General features: G+C 42.5%; 1 protein-coding gene and 1 long non-coding RNA gene across 5 annotated transcripts; one reads left to right on the forward strand and one right to left on the reverse strand.

Annotated features, from left to right (window-relative positions):
* Positions 1 to 4410: 4410 nt before the first annotated feature.
* Positions 4411 to 5674, reverse strand: LOC311505238. The gene is made up of 2 exons (XR_014699654.1): positions 5420 to 5674; positions 4411 to 4984 (listed from the first exon to the last, which is right to left on the reverse strand). It is a non-coding gene; the product is annotated as an uncharacterized lncRNA (long non-coding RNA).
* Positions 5675 to 6859: 1185 nt separating this feature from the next.
* On the forward strand, positions 6860 to 20235 carry iars2 (isoleucyl-tRNA synthetase 2, mitochondrial). 4 transcript variants are annotated; one of them, XM_084569173.1, is made up of 24 exons: positions 6860 to 7252; positions 7525 to 7647; positions 7811 to 7964; positions 8047 to 8195; positions 8355 to 8404; positions 8486 to 8595; positions 8680 to 8770; positions 11195 to 11310; positions 11486 to 11655; positions 11837 to 11927; positions 12016 to 12167; positions 12316 to 12476; positions 12600 to 12702; positions 13846 to 13939; positions 15933 to 16013; positions 16722 to 16830; positions 17372 to 17474; positions 17641 to 17763; positions 17866 to 17997; positions 18098 to 18204; positions 18279 to 18424; positions 18520 to 18710; positions 18907 to 19051; positions 19406 to 20235. In XM_084569173.1, exons 1-24 carry the CDS (start codon positions 6983 to 6985, stop codon positions 19549 to 19551), a joined length of 3117 nt encoding a protein of 1038 aa, XP_084425299.1. In that variant the 5' UTR covers positions 6860 to 6982; the 3' UTR covers positions 19552 to 20235. The 4 variants fall into 4 exon arrangements, with proteins under 4 accessions (XP_084425299.1, XP_084425300.1, XP_084425301.1 ...); XM_084569174.1 differs by having other exon boundaries at positions 8683 to 8770; XM_084569175.1 differs by lacking the exon at positions 15933 to 16013.
* Positions 20236 to 20350: the final 115 nt, after the last annotated feature.

A 20350-nucleotide genomic window follows, 5' to 3' on the forward strand; every position in this document is an offset into this window, starting at 1 on the left:
TAGCAATGAGGAGTATCATCCTTAAAGGAACATTTTAACTTTGGACGCAAAGCTTTCCCTGCTTAAAGAACTTATTTGCAATCAAGACAATCACATAACTGGTCTCTAAAATGTCTATTCTTTTGAAAGGCATGCATCAGCATCTAAATGATCTGGTTTAGTAAAGCACCATTCACACATATGAAGCTTGTGATAGAAGATTCAGAAACCTGCTTCTCATCCATGGAAAAGACACTCGTACTGTTGGTAAAAGTCATTCCAGACAGCTGTGACCTGAATGAAAAGTTATGAAATGGCTTCTCAGGTTGTAATATTGGTATCTGAAAAAGAAAGAAAAAAACATGAAATGTCTCTCGATATCTCCCACACATACACAGGACAGAACAGAAGACAGAGAGCCCAGCCTGGGCTCTTGTTTCCTTTGACATTCTCCTCTCCGGATGCGAGTATCCCCTTCTCCTCTCTTTCATCCGTGCTCCATCCCTCCCGCCTGCCCAGCGCTTTCCAAAGCTGCTCATTTGATCCCGATCTCTGTGTTCATTACATAAATGTCATACATAAAACATAAAAGAGAAGGGTGTGGTACTGAAAAGCAAGCTAAGCATGGACCCCTTAGATTCCTCGAACGTAATAAACGCTTTAATTGGATTGGATTACAAAACAAATAGTGCCTTTTTGCTTCACAGTGCAGAGTGATGTTAGTGATTGTAAATTCTGATATTAGATGCAAACAGTACATGTGTTCATAAAGTTCAGGAATTTGCTTTGCAAATAAACATCTTGTATTCCCCGGAATACAATGACGCTTCTTAGAACTAAAATAAGCAACAAGCGTGAGTGTTCGCTTTCTTGTTAAACCTGTGGAACAACTAAACAGCTGTCCTGTGTCAGGGGAAAGTTTTCCAAACTCCCCAAACCTTTATAGGTACTGGTTGCTGGACAGTGAGCTGTTTCCTCCATCATTTAGCTTGATGCTGAGATGACTTATTTGGAAGCTATCAGGTGTCACAGCTAACCACTACACCGCCCACTATGGGTTCATCTGTTTATTTATTAACTTTTTTTATTTCAGTCTCCATTACGTAAATGTTGACACAGTGTTTGCTTGTGTTCTTAGTTCTCTAGTGCTCTTTGCATGTCGTAGGTGGAAAAGCTGCATCTGCATTGGTTTCATTTCCAAAACAAAACATTAATCCCTCTTGGATGATCGACAAAGATATGTGCGTGCATGTATTCAGAGACTGCGAGATAGAAAAAAACTCTCATCTATATGTGCTGAGCATTACTGGGAAATAACATGACCATAGAAACTTGCACATGGTTCCCGCGGTACGGTGTAATAGAGATTATGGCTGCTGTTATTTGTTTCAAATTCAGAAATACAGTGTGATTGAGTTAGAAGTGTCACCCCAAAGCTAATGTTTGCCATTTAAATGCAAAAGATTGTAAAATGTGATTTTAAAGAACTTATATGTTTCAGAGTGAAAAATAGGAACACGGGTGTTTGTGGTAGGGTGGGGGTTGCGGGCACATCCTGTTCAAGTCCCGTTCGGTTCAGGTACAAGAAGGCGGGAGCAAGCCTGGAGAACAGCACATGCTGTAATTAAAATAAGCAAGTCTGGACTTTGAGTTAATGTTCACCTTGCCCATACAGATCAGTAAACAGTACAGGATGTGTTCACTCAAATTGTTATGTTTATTCTCTTTAAATCATGTATCAGGTTATGTTTTTGCACAGGATGTGGTATTGATGCTCATTGGTGTGATGATGCATACCCAAATAGATCTTATTAGTGCATTAAATCTATGAGTGATGCTGTCTCTACATCCTCTACGTGACATGACTAATAAGGTAGCACATGACATCATTTAAGATGATAAACGCATGTATATGATGTATCTAATGCATTGTAAGTTACCCCCACCCCCACCCCATCTGTTAATGTTTTGCACTACTAATTATACATTTAAACAATTATCATTATGATCGTATAAATAAATAAAGAGTGAATTCATTTAGGATATGTCTTACCAGCAACTTTGCAGAACCTCACTGATACCTAGCAGCACATGCACAAAGTACAATGTACCTAAAGCTGTTGAGAATACCATTAGTTTAGCAGGCCATAAATCAACCTTTAGTTCAAACTGGAATACTTTTGTACAAAATGTCATGCAGTCCATCCAACATTTATGGAAACATCTCACTAAAACATCACCAACGTCAACCTCATTTCGGCAGTTAAACCAAGAATAGACTGGATTTAGTCATAATTCGTCAGCTGTAACCAGGTTTTAGACATAGACAAACTTTTGGTTGCTTAACATTTCCCAGCTACATCACTAAACATGTCAGATGATGCAACTGTGCCAGTTTCACTGAAAAAAAGAAAAAAAAGAAAAAAAAAGAAAACATGACGCAACTGTGGTATCTGCTTACAGCTTTCTCTGAAGATGAGTCCAATTTCCGCATCGGTCTGCACAGATCAGATATTTGTGTCAGTCCAATTAGTAGATGTTGAAATATTTAATTCTGGACCCAAGTGGTGGACCAGGTGACAGACAAAGTGACTCTCCTTTTTCAAATTATATGCCAGCATGCATCAACATCTAAACAGTCTGGTTTAGCAATGGTGCTTTAGTAAAGCACCATTCACACATATGAAGTTTCTCTAGCTTTTCATAAAGCTGCTTCTTCTCCATGGAAAAGACACTCATAGTATTGGTTAAAGTCATTTCGGACAGCTGCACCATGAATGAAAAGTTATGAAATGTCTTCAAAGGTTGTGATATTGGTATCTGTAAAAAGAAAGAACATGAAATGTCTCTCCATATCTCCCACACACAAACAGAACAGATCAGAAGACAGAGAGCCCAGCCTGGAATCTCAGTTGCTACTGTCAAAAGTCTTTTATCAGCTGAACAAGGTCAAACACACTCGCATGTTGCTTGGAAATGCAACTTCACTTCCTTTTAAGATAATGACATGCACCACATATGGCGATGGGTATGATTTCATTGTTTCACTTCCCCCACAGTTCTTGCTTAAAAGATATAGGGTAGCAATTTTGACGTATTGATGAGCAGAAATGATGTTTTAGACCCTACAGGGGCATAGTGGAATGTGTGTTAAATCTGTGTTGAGGGAAAAATAGGTTCTGAAAGCATGACAGGCCGAATTCAGAGCCGTTTGATCATAGTTTCGAGTGAAAATTCTGCTTGGAAATGACCGAGACTGAGAGCACGTGATGGGGCTGCACTGCTCAGCACTGAAAGCTGAGGAGTGTCCTTCACCTTTTGCCCTCTCTCCTCCATTCTATGCACTCCATTGCATGCACCCTCCCCCTCCTTTATCCAGTGAACAAACAGCTATACCTGAACTCGGGTTTCTCTTTACGTTCCAGGTGGATGTAGGAGATGGTTGGAGTGGGCGAAGGGGAGGAGGAGGTGCCTTAAGTGGTCACACTCCAATGGTCAACCAAAGGAGAAATTGTTTTCGCCAAGTCGCACTCCAGTTTCACAGTGGAATGTGTCTAGTGCTCAGTCAGTCCTCTCTGAAGTAGTGACAGCGAGTAAAGAGACAGTCCAAATTTACATTGCTTCTTCCAGAAACATGTTTATGCGGCACCTGAAGAAGTTGGGAGAGGGGTCAGTGAGCAGAGGTCCTGATCAGGGTCTTTCAGATAAGATGAGCGAGACAATACAGCCTTTGTCATGTAATCAGAGAGGGATGCAGTTCCCACACAGATCAAGAGTGGTGGGGGCAAAGACGGGCAAATTCCAGCAGTCTGCCCTGCCACAGATAGAGACCCTTTGATGGCAAAGCCCTTGCAACAGGTAGGAGGAAAGACTCAGTCTTTTTTTATATATTTGTCTCCTCACATCCTCCCTTTATGTTGTTAGGAAATACCATATAACATTTGTTTCAAATAGGTGGTTCATTTTGCCACATTGTCCATGACTTTCAGTTATGTGAAATTCATGGGTGGCTTTTTACTGTATCACACCTCGATTGCATTTTGTGAGAAAAATTTGTCCCCACAAACGGGCTTTCCATTTAAAAATCACTTCAAGATTAGAATCGCTTACATTGTAGCACCAGGAAGCCCTCATTCGCAGCCTATGAAACAGTACGTGATTGAGATACTGACTGGCCTGAAAATTTGCATGCACTTTAGACAAGTCGTTTCAAATCATCATTTGCTCACAGCTCAGCAGGTTTCCCTATGCCTCAGATCACGAGTCTAAACTTGAAGCAGATCTAAATAATCTCTTTTAAACCCCTTCAGTTAGTTTAGTCTCAAGACTTTTTGCATATGAGCAAACAAATGGGAGGTAGGAACTCCTGTTTGTTTTAAAAACTCCCAAGTTTTTGCAACTATAATTCACATTAAAAATTGTCAAGATTCATCTGGTCATTTAAAGCTTTATTGAAATTACAAAAATACCAATTATAAAAGCACAGTCATATCCCCTTTTGTACAGAACTTTACTTTAAATTACTGTAAAGCCAAGAAACATGGAAGCACTGGAATCTTTTTTTTTTTTTTTTTTTAAACCTCCGAATAGCTTAAAATGGGGACATGTTACAGGACAAATACATTTTCCTCCCCCTGCAAATAATAGGACCTCAGGAAACGAAAAGCAGAAGGGTGTCTCTTGGGCTGAGGCTTCAAACGGAGATTGCCCTCCACATCCAAATCGTGTTTTTAAAGAGGTTCAGACCCCTTCCACCCCACCCCCTCCCCTCCTCTCCCCAGTCCGGCTATGTTGGCTGCATGTACAAAGCGCAGACTCCGGCCGCTCGTTAGGACCAGCTGTGGAGGAGAGACGCTGATAGAGCCAGCGGGAGCAGCAGCGACAACAAGTCCATCCTGTCGGAGCCGTTACTCTGGGTGGTGGTGTTGGTGGAGTTGGTGGTGGAGGTGGAGGTGGAGGTGGAGGTGGTGGCGACGGCGGTGGTGGTCGTTTGAGCGTGAATCAGCTGTAATACAAGATCATACCGTTTTACACGAAGTCCAATCCAGAGTGGTTGTTCCACGATCAGGCTCAACAGGTCACAGTCAGGACACAATCAATGGATGCAAGCGACAATGACACTGAAGGTTAAACTAGATCAAGCCACCAAACATCCGTTTTGTCACCGTTTCTGGAAATAGGTCTCTTTAGAAAACTGGTTCTATTGTTAACCCGAAAAAAAATAAAAATCCACACAGCTCAACCTGCGGGTTGCATTTTAGAAAAGCTGCAGACATGTTAAAATGTGCTAGATATAAAAGTATAAAAGCGTCACGAGTTTCCTCAAAAGTTCAAAACACATTACTTGAAAATTAAGAGCACCTGTGACATTACGACTGTTTAGCAAAAAATACTTTGTCTCCTCTTTTTAGTTTAAAACTAATTAAAGGCACAAACTAACCTGTGATGACAGGTGGAGAGCCAGCAGGAGAACTCCGATGTAAGTGATGCACATCTTATTCATGTTGCTGTGTAGAGTTTGAACACGGACCCGAGCAGTTCCAGGAGTTAGTGGGAGGATGAGTGAGGGGATGAGGTGCACCCGAGGCTTTTATACCGCCAGTGACATCATCAAGCACCCAACACCACAGCTGTCGGCGCTTCATGCTGCGTTCAAGGGCTGTCGGATGTATACGTTGAGTGCGCACTCGTAGTGGAGACAGGTTCTGGAGAGGAGTTTATAATGTTTGTAAGCCAGAGATAGCTTGGCAATACTCATTAGCAATAAAATGCTTTAATCCAGTTTGGTAGCTACCCAGCAGTAAGTAGGTAGGTAGGTAGGTAGGTAGATAGATAGATAGATAGATAGATAGATAGATAGATAGACAGACAGACAGACAGACAGACAGACAACTTTATTGATCCTTTGGAAGGTTCCCGCAGGGAAATTGACATCTCCATCGCATATAGCACTGTCAGACATACATGTACACGAATTAAACCCCAAATATCCAACACCCAGAAAAATAATAATAATAATAATAATGAATATGTGACTGTACATACGTGGCTATTGCACAAATATTGTGATTTCACATGGTAATGATAAGAGAGAGTTGATTGTCTGCAAACATCTGGATTCTATTGCTCATGAAGCATGGATGGTTATATGGCATGGTGTCTCTAGCAAAAGTGTGTTATCTATAAATATGATTTATAAAAGGTTGATCAGTTACGCAGATCTGTAAAAATCAAACAACAGCACATTGACTTGTTTCGTACACTACCAGGGGTATCATAGTAATCATGTATAATTCCCACAGAAGTATGTAACCTCTAGAATGTGACCTTGGAGGACAATGGACGCCTGTTATTCCACATACGCACTGGAGAAGCTGAAGCTGACTCCACCAATCTACCAATCGAATCTAAAGTACAGAAACATCAAGAAACAAGTGACTACATGCATATATGTTCAGTGTTAACTGTAATGGCAGTTCATGCTACTACTAACTACAGTAGATTTGTTAGTGTGGTTACAATCATTATCCTTTTGAAATGCCTACTTCCACCTCAACCTCAGTTTCGCACAGGTGTCTTCAAGCACACTTTGATATGAGACACTTCCCGTTTGACCAGTGACTACAGAACGTAAAGATGCTAAGAAATGCTGTAGAGTTTTTGTATTTTCATTAATTAATTTTTTTTGTGTGAAAACGTCCAGATCTCTAACTTCTGAGGTCCAGTCACACTATATCTAACTATAAAGAGATTGTCTTGGTCTGCTACCTCTGTGATGAATAAACAGCGCCCTCTTCTGACGGCTGGCACCACATCACTGTATGTGCAAGTGGTTTACCTTTGACCCTACAGGGTTTCCGTAGTTGTCCTCTGTTCTATTTCTTCCGGTCGAAACATAGCACGACTGGAAGGGCGGAATATAACAACAGTACGGCCTGTCAACACGTAGAAACAAGGGCACCGCTTTCAGTTTTGTGGTTCGGTTCGGCTGCCTCGCCTCTCCATGCTGCTGTGCCGGGTTTCGGCAGTAGGCCAGACACTAGCGAGATGGGGACGGAGGTCTTACAGGGGAGACGGCCTCCTCCTCCACCGTGCTCTCTCCTTCAGCTCCAGTCGCTGTCATGCTGTCAGTTCAGGGGAAGGCGGCTCTCAGTCCGCCGAGGCAGGCTCCGCTGACACACTCTACCGGGACACGGTGCTTCTTCCTCGGACTGAGTTCCCAATGAAACTGGTCGGACAGAAGCTTCTGGACCGAGAACTCCAGATACAGAAAGTACGTCGCACATTATTAAAGGCTAACGACGCTTAGCTCAAAAACTATCTAAGTTAGTATTAACGTGCTTGTTGACAGTCGGACACAAACGGTAGAACATGGCTGAATACTAAATTCAGTCTTTAATTCACTTAAATCTCATACTCAGTGTGTATTCGTGTACATACTGCACCTAGTACACACTCATCCTCACTTTATGTGTAAGCCTGTTGTGTATATATATACCTTTCTTTCTACTCTTTCAAAAATGAAAATACTCTCTACTCTCGCAGGAGTGTGGTTTTGCAGATTTGTACTCATGGCAGAGAGAAAGGAAGGCCAAAAAGGAGTTCTGCCTCCACGATGGACCCCCATACGCCAATGGGGACCCTCATGTCGGACATGCTCTTAATAAGGTAATCAGATCACAGTAACCTGTTTGTGCCTCTGTTGTTTTTCTTCCTTTTTTCTGCATTCTATCAAGTAAAAATCACAGATATCTGACTGCTGATAGCTCTACTATGTAAGGATTAAAAGGCAATGGTATCTCTAACAAAGGAATCATTCTTTTAAATCCAGATCCTGAAAGATATTCGGAATCGCTTCGAGATGTTAAGGGGCCGGGAGGTCCACTACATTCCTGGCTGGGATTGCCATGGCCTGCCTATTGAGCTGAAGGCTTTGGGAAATCTGGGGACCAGCGGCCTTAGTCCACTACAGATTAGACAGAAAGGTGAGAAAGGACAGTCAGTTACTCAGCCTGATGAGCTCTATTTGATGTGCAGCTGCTCATGATTTCTCTCCATCTCATGCAGCACGGGAGTTTGCAGAGGGGGCAATAGCTCGGCAGAAAGCTGCTTTCCAGCGGTGGGGGGTGATGGCCGATTGGGACCAGTGCTACTACACCTTTGATGGGGCCTATGAGGCGGCTCAGTTGAAAGTCTTTCAGGAGATGCACAGCAAGGTGAGGATTGTTTTCAAAATGTGTGCCATGATTCATGTACAGGCTGAAAAGAATAGGTGGGACTTTTGCCCCTGAAAGGAAATAGAATTATAAATTCTAAGGTTTCACTACACAGTCAAATATTTTCAAGATTTTTATCCATACGTGTTGTTTTTTTAGGGACTCATATACCAAGACTACAAGCCTGTCTTCTGGTCTCCTTCATCAAGGTATCATCTTAACATGCATACTGCAGGCATTTCCATTTTTTTCTTCTGTTCCCACAAACTTAATCCAGTGTCTGTTTACAGAACCGCCCTGGCAGAGGCTGAATTGGAGTACAACGCTGAACATGTGAGCAAAGCTATCTATGCTACGTTCCCGCTGGTCAAACTGCCGCCTAAGATCGCTTCAGAAGAAGGTAATGCAAATACACACATGCAGGTGATTCCAGAGCTGTTGGAAATATGCTGACTGTGTGTGTGTGTGTGTGTTTGTGCCTCAGCAGGTCTGGAAGATGTCTCTGTGTTGGTATGGACCACGCAGCCTTGGACTATTCCTGCCAACCAGGCTGTTTGCTACATGCCTAATGCCCAGTAAGAACCTGCACCACAAAATTGGCTCAGCCTGCATTAAACTAAGCTTTGTCAGGGTTAGCTACACATTCATCCACTTCAGACGGCCTCGGCTTAGACTTAGATAAACTTTATTCATCCACAAGGGAAATTGCTTGGTCACAGTAACACTCTCAAGAACCACGGATAAAAGAAAGATTAAATAAAATAAAATACAAATAGTAAATAAAAACTAGTAAAATAAAATAAAATATTATAAGCAAAATGTACAAATTAGCATATTAGTATATAGACAAATGTACAAGAAATAGAGATGGAAGAATATATACACAGGGATGATAGTAAGACGCAATAGTGTCCATTACCATGACTAACATGGAGTTATCTGTTACAGAAAGGTGAGTTATTGTACAGCTGGACTGAGAATGGTATGAAAGTAGTCCTGTAGCGTTCAGTGTGGGAGCGGAGCTGGATCAGTCTGTTGGAGAATGAGCTCCCGCTGCCCCTCTATTGTCTGATGTAGTGGATGTGACGGATTGTCCATGATGGAGAGCAGTTTGTCCAGTGTCCTCCTGTCCCTCACTGAGACAAATGTCTCCAACTCACTGCCAATGACATGACCAGCCTTTCGGATCAATTTGTCGATCCTACTAATGTCCTTTTTGCTGGTGCTGCTCCCCCAACAAACCACAGCAAAGTACAGGGCACTTGCAGCAACAGTCTGGTAGAAAATCTCCATCAACTTGCTGCATACGTTAAAAGACCTAAGCTCAGGAAGTAAAGTCTACTCAGTCCCTTCTTGTACACAGCATCACTGTTCTCCCTCCAGTCCAGTCTGCTGTTCATGTGGACTCCCAGCTACTTATATTAGTCCACTTATGTATATTAATGGCTTTTGGAAGCAATGAAAGTTCAAACAAAGTAATCCTACCTTTTAATCCATATTCCAACATATGGTGTCCATATTTCCACTGAAGGAGGTTTCTGTAATTATTCCTCCTATTCATACTTACAGTGCCACTTGAATTTCTGCATAACAATGAAATATTATACTATGGTATTTTTGTTCATCCAAGAAAATGACCCAATATTACATATCTGTGAGGTGCAAAAGTAACTGCAGCTCTAGGATTAAACGTTAATTTCAAGGTCAAATGAGAGTTCATCTGTTCAGAAGTGTTTCCAGTAAGTGTAATGTGACTCAGGTGTTGTTCAGTGCCCCGTTTTGTTTAAAAAAACACACATTTGTGGAAGTGTATGACGGCACGGACAAAGGAGCTTTGTGCGGAACACGGAAAAACAGTTGTTGTTGCTAATCAGACCGCAAAAGTTTACAAAACCATCTCACAATCAACAAATCCACAGTCAGACAGACTGTTAACAAATGGAAGAGATTTAAGATGACTGTTTCCCTCCACAGGAGTGGTCAACCAACAAGGATCACTCCAAAACCAAGATGCAGAATAGTCACAATCGAACTCAGGCATCAGAACTTCATCCTGCCCATGCAACATAGTGGTGGTAATGTCCTTGTTTGGGCCTGTTTTGCTGCATCATCTGGCCCAGGACAGCTTGCCATGATTGATGGACTAGTGAATTTTGAATTATACCAGAGGATTTAAAGGAAAATGTCAGGACTTTTGTCTGTAAGCTGAATCCCAAGAGAAGCTGAGTCATGCAGCAAGACAGCAAGCCAAGAACACAAAGTGTTCTACCACAGAATGGTTAAAGAAGAACAAAATGAATGTTGTGGAATGGCCAAGTCAAAGTCCTTATCTTAATCTAATAGAAATGTTGTGGAATGACATGAAGAAAGCAGATCATGTGAGGACACCCACCAGCATCTCAGAACGGAATGGTTCTGTACTGGGGAATGGGCTAAAATCCCTCCTAGCTGCTCTAGACGACGACTGATCAGGCTTGGGTTCTCTTTGTCTACTGTTAGGACTTGTGCTAAAATGTTGAGTCATTTTATGTCAAAAATTCTGAGGGGTACAAATACTTTTAAGCGGCACTGTAAGAGATTGCACATTCAGTGTAGGTGATGTGAGATTCAGTTCATCTTTTTAAAAAGTGAAACAAACAATCATGATCCTGTGTAAACAAGAACAGTCATTACAGCCGGAAAAACCTGTTTCATTGTACGTCAGAATGATTGACCGGTTTTGAGAAGATCACTTTGATAAGTAAGTAGGTATTGTGACCAAGACGTCAGAACAAACCAGCTGTGCCCTCTGGTTAACAGACTACTTCAAATATAATTTCTATACAGTCATTAGAGTTTTTTAGTCTTCTGTGCAGTGGTTTGTCTATTCTAGTCATGACTGAATTTATATGGTAACTGTGTAGTGTTTGAGGTTATCAGATGTCGTTAGTCTTAATAGACTGATGACAAAATGAATCATACTGTGCTACACACTTCAAGTGTCTTGTGTCTGGTTCCAGGTACTCTGTGGTGAAGAGATCAGACAATTCTCAGCTGCTGTTGGTAGCAACTGAGCGCACAGCTAGCATGGCAGCGCTGCTCGGCACAGAGCTGCAGAATGTAGGCACCTTCACAGGTAACGCTAACGCACTAGTATCTGGATGGTTGAACATTTTTGTTATTCAGAGCATTTAAAAAAAAAAATTAAAAAAAAAGTGCAACCTCCCCTTCTGGTGAGGCCTGTAAACAGTCTATTGGTTTTTCAGTTACCAACATAACCACGCTTATGTTCCCTGTCTTCCCCCTTCAAGGCTCCCAACTTGAAGGTGGGATGTGCAAACATCCCACAATTCCTGACAAGCAAGTGCCATTGTTGCCGGCCAATCACGTGACCATGGCAAAAGGAACAGGACTGGTCCACACGGCGCCAGCTCATGGCATGGAGGATTACAGTGTGGCCTCACACTTCCAACTGCCTGTGGTACGTTCTGTCTTTGAAAACTGAAATATAAAATGAAACCAAAATGTGACCCTGATGTAACTTCATAACAGAGATTGCTTTATATAATACATTATATATGGTTTGGATGACACGTGACCCGGCCTGGTTAAACATGATACGTGTCTCCATTTAACTGTGAGTTGTTTTTATTAAATCAAAGGAGTGTATGGTGGATGAAGATGGCAAGTTCACTGAGTTGGCTGGACCTGAGCTACAGAACCTGTCTGTATTGAAAGAAGGCACAGATAAAGGTACAAACGTTAGCTTGTATGGGTAATTGTGAAGCACTAAGTGGTTGTGTTGCTGTCTGTAACTATGCTTGTGCTTTCTTACTCACAGTGATTTCCATGCTGAAGGAGTGTGGGACTCTGGTGATGCAGGAGCAGTGTGTCCACAGTTACCCGTATGACTGGAGGACAAAGCAGCCTGTGGTCATCAGGCCCAGTAAACAGTGGTTCATCAACACAGCATCGCTTAAAGACAAAGCTAAGGTAAACTTGACAGACTTATTATGGTCTGACTAGCTTCTACTTTGTTTGTTCTAGGTGTATTCTGTCCCTGCTGCACAGTAGGTCATGCATTGTTCTTTTCAAGGAAAGGATGTGGTTGAAAACACTGCTTGTGTCTGTGTTTGTTCAGGAGGCGCTGCAGAAGGTACGTATTTTGCCAGAGTCAGCGAGGGGCAGCCTTCTATCCACGCTGGACCGACGGACATACTGGTGCATCTCCAGACAGAGAAGCTGGGGCGTCCCAATCCCTGTCTTCTACCACAAAGAGACTGGAGAGGCTCTCATCAACAAGTAAGAAGACACGCAGCACACATGCAGACTAACTGGCACATTTACTTTTTAAAGAGCTCGTACAGACAAGCACAGACACACTCGTATATGAAGTAATCACGCCCCTGTCTGTGACCCCTGCAGATACACTGTGTCACACATAGCAAAGCTATTCAAAGAAAAGGGCAGTGACTGCTGGTGGGAGCTACCCATTGAGACGTTGCTGCCAAAAGAGGTGCTCAAAAAGGTGAGTGAATGAATGTTAGTGACAGAAGTGCATGTCTTTGAGCCAGTCTCATTAACAAAGGCCCCGTTCAGACTTTGCATTAACTTCTGACCTGGGCAATCCAATCACAAGCATCCGACTTTAAGTACCTGTGTTCAAACCTGCCATTAAAATGTGTCTCCACACGTGTTTCCACCCAGCTCTTCAGATCCAATCTCAGTTTTGTGCTCTGTATAATATAATAAAAACACCAACATCATTCGAGAATAGTAGTAGAATATTATAACAGCTGCTGTCTCTAATGAATCTGTATCAGGTCACTGGCCATTAGATTTCCCAGGACAGATGTTGAACAGGGCATAAATAAAAATAAATAGAGAATAACTAATAAACCACTAATGTTGAATCATGTATGTTTGGAGCAACAAGTTTAGAGACGCAATTTTTCCCGCAAAGAATAAATATGGACATGTAGTCAGCAGAAAAGTGTTCACAAATAATTTTTCTGTATGTATTCTTAAGAGAAAGGAAAAGGTTTTTCTTTGAAAACAGTTTTTGCGTGCTCTCTGCATTCTCTCAACTAGCTTTATGAGCTTCACACACATGCCACAACAGGTCAGGTCACGAAAGATGGTTCCACTGAATTCAAACCAGATGTCAGTGAAGGGGATGTTGTGGTGGCCGATGCTACTCCATCACACATGCAAATGCGTATCTGTTTACCTTGCCTAGTCTCACAAAGACACGATGGCTGCAACCAAAAATCTCGCATTCAGACTCACCAGACCAACGTTCACATTTCCACTAAGTAGCTTCCCCTATGTTGTCAATTCTGGCTCTGTGTTCACTCAAAAGTCAGAGCTATAATGATGTTTTGCTTACAGCGCAAAGTTATGTTTCAAAGTCCATTAAAGTTGAAATTGAGCAAGTCTTGTTTGTTAAATCTTGTAATGTAACAAAATTACTTATTTTTTTACTACTTTGAAACTCTCCTGTGGTCTAGCTTTACGCCTATCTGTATCAGAAAGGTTTAAAGTAACTCAAAGCTTGAAGTTCTTCCACCCCTCAGTGGTCAGATATTAAGCAGTGTAGTTCTTATCAGTCAGATCCTCTACCATATTAATGTAAATGTTTTATTTTATTTTATTTTGTTTTGTTTATCAGAGTAAAGCAGGGCCAGAGAGTGACTACGTTCGTGGAGAAGACGTCCTGGACATCTGGTTTGACAGTGGATCATCATGGGCTGCTGTACTTGAAGGTACATTTGAAATTTCGCCAATCTCATACTAAGGACAAAAAGATTTAGTTAAACTTGGAGGAAACTACACTGTGTGATGCTGTAAATAGTTTTGATCCCCAACACCAAAGTAAGTCCAACTCTAGTTGTCAACATCTGCAGATCTGTTAAAGTTGTGCTGTTTCTTATCCAGTTTCCAATCTAACAGAAACAGAAAACTTCAGTGTTGTAGTCTGGTGTATTAATCACTCATCAGGGCTCTTCTTAAAGCAGCAGCTCACTTCAGTAAGTGCAAGCGATCAAAACACCTTTAATCAAGTCTCCTGTAATTAACTATATTGCAGAAAGCTACTTAGAGAGACAAGACCAATTAAGCTGCTTTCCTATTTATCATTAACAAAAGCAGCATTTAGTTCGTCACAATCCTGGATTAGAAAGACATGCAGTCTCAGCATGCCAGGGACACTGGACAGGTGTGTCTTTTTGACTCAGCGTGTGTAAAACTACAGAACAAACAAAGTCTAGAGTGAACTTTTATTACAGATACACTGACAGAGATATCCACCCTTATCTCTCTGGTCTTCAAATTATACTTTAAACATGTGACTATGATACTACTATAAGAATAAGAAAAACCTTTATTTGTCCCGCAATGGAGAAATTGCAGTTTGCAACAGCTTACAGAAAGGGCAGAATAAAAAATAACAAGAGCAAAAAGAGTAGCTTATAAAAGATAAATAATGAAATAGAATAGGATAAAATATTGCACAGACTGGTGTCAAACTGCTGTTTTGAAGTTTTTACACCTTGTGGTGTAATAATATTGCACATATATCAAGAGTGTTCGTTGTGGAGCCTATCAGCAGCAGGAAGGAAAGACCTTCTGTATCTTCACACATCGAGGGTGAAGCGGTCTGTCACTGAAGCTGCTCCTCAGTTCTGTCAGGCTATGAGCAGTAACTGTTCCTTTTAACAAGTCTGCTTGTGTTACGTGCTTTCATTTAGCTTCATCTTCAGCAACTGTTTGAGGCACTGAGTCACACTCCCTCAGACTTCTGTAAGCAAAAGTTCAGACCCTCTGGAACAGATGACATATATTAAAAGTCACTGAAAAATCTTTACCTTTCTACAACTTTTTTTAATAGTTGGCTAAGAGTGGCACTTTTCCAAAGTGTGTCTACCTTATTTGGATGTTAGTCCATTTGATAATGTTTGCTGCTGATGACTCTTCTATGTAGATCTGTTTGTGGAATGATTAACTACCACTCCTCTGTTGGCTCAACCTCAGTCATGTTGGCGTTGCACATTTTAGCTGAAAGGTTTCTTTATATTCCAGATCATGTTGGTACTTCCACAGTTCTGCTGAACTATTACATTAATAAGGGAACATAAGTAATTGCTATTACTTACTGACACTTATTTCTTTTGTTAAGCTTTCAAGCAAGTATCAACTGAAGTCCTAACGAGTCAGCTAAGCCCCAAGTTCAGAGATCTGACTAGCAGAAGCACCCAAACATTTGTACTTGACACAATTGCTGTTACATGTTTAGGTTTTTTTTGCCTACAAAGATATGATATTGAAATTAGAAAGATACCCACAATATTGCACATACCACGATGACTTCTTTTCTCTTTTTTAAGTTCCTGTAAAGTGCTAATGTTTCTCCAGGTGTGTCTACACTTTAGCACACAGCTGCACCACCAGCAACACTATTCCAGAGAAACTACGCCGTCACGGGTTTTTGACATTTGAGGTTTTTGAAAAATGTAATGAAATTGTTAACGTGATTTCCATCAACCTCTGTTGTACTATATGTTTAGTGCTAATAAATATATGTAAACTACTACAGCGGCCAAGGTATTACCACCTCTCAAAGCTGCTAGCCTGACTGTTGCGTTTTAAGCTATGACCGTGCGGAAGCTGGCCAGTCTGCTTTCAGATATGGAAGAGGATGTGACTTGCTCAAGCAAACATGTTTTACCGTTGTCTGTTTGGCTGTGTTGTCATTTCCAGAGGAGGTTGAGGGAGAGTCGGAGGAGCCTGAGTCACATCTCAGCTGGCTCCCTGCTCCGCTACGCAAACGTCTGGTCACAGGTTGTTCCATCATTCACCCACATGGACCAACACTTCTGGTCTTTGTCTTTAAATGTGTCGTTGGCCCTCTCTGACTTTGTTACCCAGGTTTTTAATCCCTTTTTTTATGGGTTCTGCATGCTTGTGCTTTTTTGGAATTATGCGTAAGGTAAGACATCTGTCACATGCCAGGCGGACATGTGCTCTCTTCACTCTGCTGCTGAACCTCTTTAACGGAGTTCATCATTACTAAAAACAGACAAATCTCTGAGGAGAAGATATAAAGAACACCTCAGTGCAGCATGAGCCTTCTCACCCTCTCGCTTTTATTTGCTCACCTCCTTTCTGTCTTTGCATACAGGATTTTAGAAGGAGCCCCTCGCTTTGGAGAACGCTGCTTGCTTGCTTTTTATCTTTTTCCAGGTTTGGCTAAACTCTGCCCTTCGTTGCTATCAGTTTTCTGTGTGGATTTATTCAGGATGGAGATAGATGAGACTGAAAGCTGCCTGTACTCTTGATGTTATGGCTGCAACAGCGGTCACAGTCGGTGTCAGTGAACGCTGCATACGATTTCTTAACTAACAGTGGCTGGTCTCTCGTCTTTTTCCAGACATTTCTGTTCTCTGGGGCATACAGTAACGTCTTTGTGCACCAGATTTCTTGTATTGTAGCGCCGAGTGAACAATGACAGATCTTTACCCCTGTATTCTCAACATCCTCCTCTTCCAGAGTCGGACTCCAGGGCTGATGCGTACGTGGAAGGAAAGGACCAGATTGGAGGCTGGTTTCAGTCATCGCTGCTCACCAGTGTAGCCGTCAGGAACAAGGCGCCGTACAAGTAAGTGTCCCATCCACTTGCCGTGGCGTTGATGATGTGTACTGCAGACTGTATATCAAAGCAGGACACAGCCACAGTGATGGCACCTAAAAGGTTTGTGGAAGCCTCCAGTTTTGGCTTTCAGTTACAAGATTTTGACATAAATAGAGAAGACCGAAAGGGTGGATCGGATTGAGAACCTCAAAGCAACTTGTCTATCACCCCAGAACAGACATGTCAATCTAGCTAAGCAGCCCTTTCACAATGCCAAATATCTACTTCATTATGGAATTTATTTTCAAAAGGACCACAAGAGAACTTCACAATTTATGAATGGAATCCTATACACAACCATGAGTGGTATTAACACTTAAAGCCACTTCCCATTGTCTTCTCTTTTCATACTATGAGAGACTATATGTCCATCTTTTATATACAGTCTGTACTGTGAATGTGTCTACCAGAGACACAATAAAATCAGGTTTGGATGATGTCTAGCTCTTCCTCCTGCATGCCTTGAATGCACTTGTTGGACAAATGAATGTAATATAATGTGTTGTAGGTCTCTGGTGGTCCACGGCTTTACGGTCAGTGAGAAGGGAGAAAAGATGTCCAAGTCTCTGGGCAATGTTGTGGATCCTGACGAAGTCATTAATGGAAGGAAGGTAAGATGATGAGAGAGATGCTGGAATTAGAAAATGAAATGAGGCTTTTAGAAAGCCTCCTAGGATTCTAAGTTAAGTAAACGCTGACAAAATCAAACCACCTCCTGCACAGTCTCGTACACAATCCTCCCTAATTTAGTTTTTTCACATCTTCCGTCTTTCTCAGGACTCTAGTTTGCCGGCCTACGGGGCAGATACGCTTCGTTGGTGGGTGGCAGAGTCAAATGTCTTCTCTGAGGTCCAAATTGGACCCAGTGCACTCAATTCAGCAAGAGACAGCATCAGTAAGGTACTGACCCAGTAGGGAAAAAGTGCAGTTTACGCTTTCATTTAATCCTCTTGCAAATCTAACCACCGTGTTCTCCCTCTGTCCCTTTTATTTATCTTCCAGCTGAGGAACACGCTGAAGTTCCTGCTCGGCAACCTGCAGGGCTTCGACCCACGCGTGCAAGCCGTGGACCCCAAGCAGATGCACTACATTGATCAGTACATGTTGCACTTGCTCCGCGAGTACGGCATCAAGGTGTGTTATAGATGGGATCGCATCTTGTGTCCAAACTGTTTGAAGCTGCTGACTGAGAAGAGTGGACACGTGACACTGAAGTGTGTGTCTGTACCTGCAGGTTACAGATGCCTACAGTGAGTTTGATGCCGGCAGGGTCATCCGTGTCCTCCAGAACTTTGTTGCCAGAGACCTCTCCAGCTTCTACTTCAGCATCATCAAGGACAGGTAAAGCTTTGCCACAACAGGTTAATCAGAGACTCTAACTCCATCTATTCCTTATTAATGCCTCCTTCTATCAGGTTGTACTGTGATCCAGAGGACTCGCTGGGTAGAAGATCGTGTCAGACTGCTTTAGAAGAGATCCTGGATGGTGTGACCAGATCCATAGCTCCCATCTTGCCACACCTGGCCGAAGAGGTCTATCTACACACACCAGGACATGACAGTAAGTGCCTGTTGGTTTGGTCAGCCTCACAGCCAGTGTACTGTGCATCTTTTCTTGCCGACAAGAGTATTCATGAACCGGAATTGCGTCAACAGAAGGGGAGACGTTGTTCAAAAGTGGCTGGATCAAAAGCAGTTCTGTGTGGCGGCGACCAGGATTAGAGGAGGCCGTGGAGGGAGCGTGTGCCATCAGGGACTCCTTCCTGTCGTCCATTCCTGGAAAACATGCCGCCCAGTACGACCTCACTGTTGCCGTCGAACCTGGTCTTTTGTTTGAGCTCATGGAGGTAAGTTGCATCTGCATAAATCTCTCTAAACTGCTCTCTGAACCCAAATGAAAAGCCCCTCAACACTCCCTCGTGCACATCTAAAATGGACAGAATAACTCATAAATCACATACAGTACCAGCGCAGGGACTCAGCGGGGCATTTTAGCGACATAGTATATTTGCAAACTCAAACCCTCCTCCGCTTCACTTCCAGTCTCTACAAGAAGAGCCCACCTCCTCGACCTCCCAGCTGGCTGAGCTGATGATGGCAGCCAGGGTCAGCCTGACTAGTGAGCTGCCCCGTGACCTCCACCCAGATGCCCTGCTCAGCCACGGCACCTTCCTCATCAACCTGGAGGGTGAGGAACATCAGCACTAACCTTGACATAGTAGAATATAGCGGTAGCAGCCGTCTGATATTGTCATGAGACCTTTGTTAAGAGTGCACTCTACAGTGAGTTACATACTAGGACTATAACTATTCTATAATACTATAATGTAATGTAGTATTAGTATTCTAACTGTATTTGATTGACCGCAGTATAAATTTGGTCACTACTGATAAATAAATTAGCACTGCTATTGTTGGAATTACAAATGAACAGCTGTCTTAAATGTATTAAACTGTTAATCAGTTGTTGTTGTCATGCATAAAGCTTCAGAGCTGTACAACCTCTGCTTCACAGCAGCATGTGTGTGTGTTTGTCTCTCAGGTGGTGTTATCCGTGAGGACAGTGCCTACAGTATAGCTGTGGTTCCCACCTCTGGTGCCCGGTGCCCACGCTGTCGCCGCTACACTGCAGAGTCAGCGGACTGCCTGTGCCCCCGCTGCAACACTGTCGTTTCACCGGCTCACTGACGCATCACCTAGCCTGTCACCGTGACAGCCAGCAAACCATCATCGTCCAGCTCTGGCTTGTGTCGCTCCCCCCCCTTTGGGTGAAGCCCTAGAGGGCTGAAGAGACCAGATTTGATTCTTTCAGTTGAAACTGTCTCTCTCAGCAGAGAGAGGTGTGAAACGACTGAACCAGATGTTGATTCACTCCTTCATGAGAATAGGACTGGTCATTGCAAGCAGTAAACCCATAGCTTGGCACTGGAAGAGAATGGCCTGATAGCAGACAACAAAACATAGTTCCTCAGTGTGCTTAATGATTTACCAACTTTCCAACTTTTATTTAACAGCGGGTGTGAAGTCAGCAATCTACTACAGCATTGGAAAGATTATTCTGTATGTACTGTAGATGGGAATTGGAGACATCTATGTTATTTTCAGTCTAGAACGGATGCCATTGACAGGGCTTGTGTTTTTTTATGTGTTAATGTATTGAAATGGAATTCACTACAATGAGTGTCACTATGTGACAATGGTGGAGAATACATAATCCAGATGATGAGGGGGTTCTTGACAACACCTACCTTTGTTTAATAAATTCAGTTTCTTGTAAACCGTTCCTTAAAATTGATGGTATATGGAAGAACTGTCTCTGAAAGAAATAAATGGAACTTTTTCTCTGTGTGCGTCAGCAGAATGGAAGAAGCAGCCAAGCAACGCATCATTTATGCTTTTGAGAAACCTTTTTATTCTGCATTGAAGCCCAGTGGGAGAAGCTGGACGTAGTGTTACAGAATAGCAGGCGTACAGGCACAGCTAGTAC

The sequence above is a fragment of the Chelon labrosus genome (assembly GCF_963514085.1).
Source record: "Chelon labrosus genome assembly, chromosome: 20".
In the NCBI taxonomy this organism is placed as follows: domain Eukaryota; kingdom Metazoa; phylum Chordata; class Actinopteri; order Mugiliformes; family Mugilidae; genus Chelon; species Chelon labrosus.

What these genes read in the sequence shown, in the direction of transcription:
- iars2 (XM_084569173.1), top strand. Translation starts at nt 6,983, where the DNA reads ATGCTGCTGTGCCGGGTTTCGGCAGTAGGCCAGACACTAGCGAGATGG. An exon ending in TTCAGGAGATGCACAGCAAG is followed by an intron (nt 8,196 to 8,354) that starts GTGAGGATTGTT and finishes TTGTTTTTTTAG; the next exon opens with GGACTCATATACCAAGACTA. An exon ending in AGGAACAAGGCGCCGTACAA is followed by an intron (nt 16,831 to 17,371) that starts GTAAGTGTCCCA and finishes AATGTGTTGTAG; the next exon opens with GTCTCTGGTGGTCCACGGCT.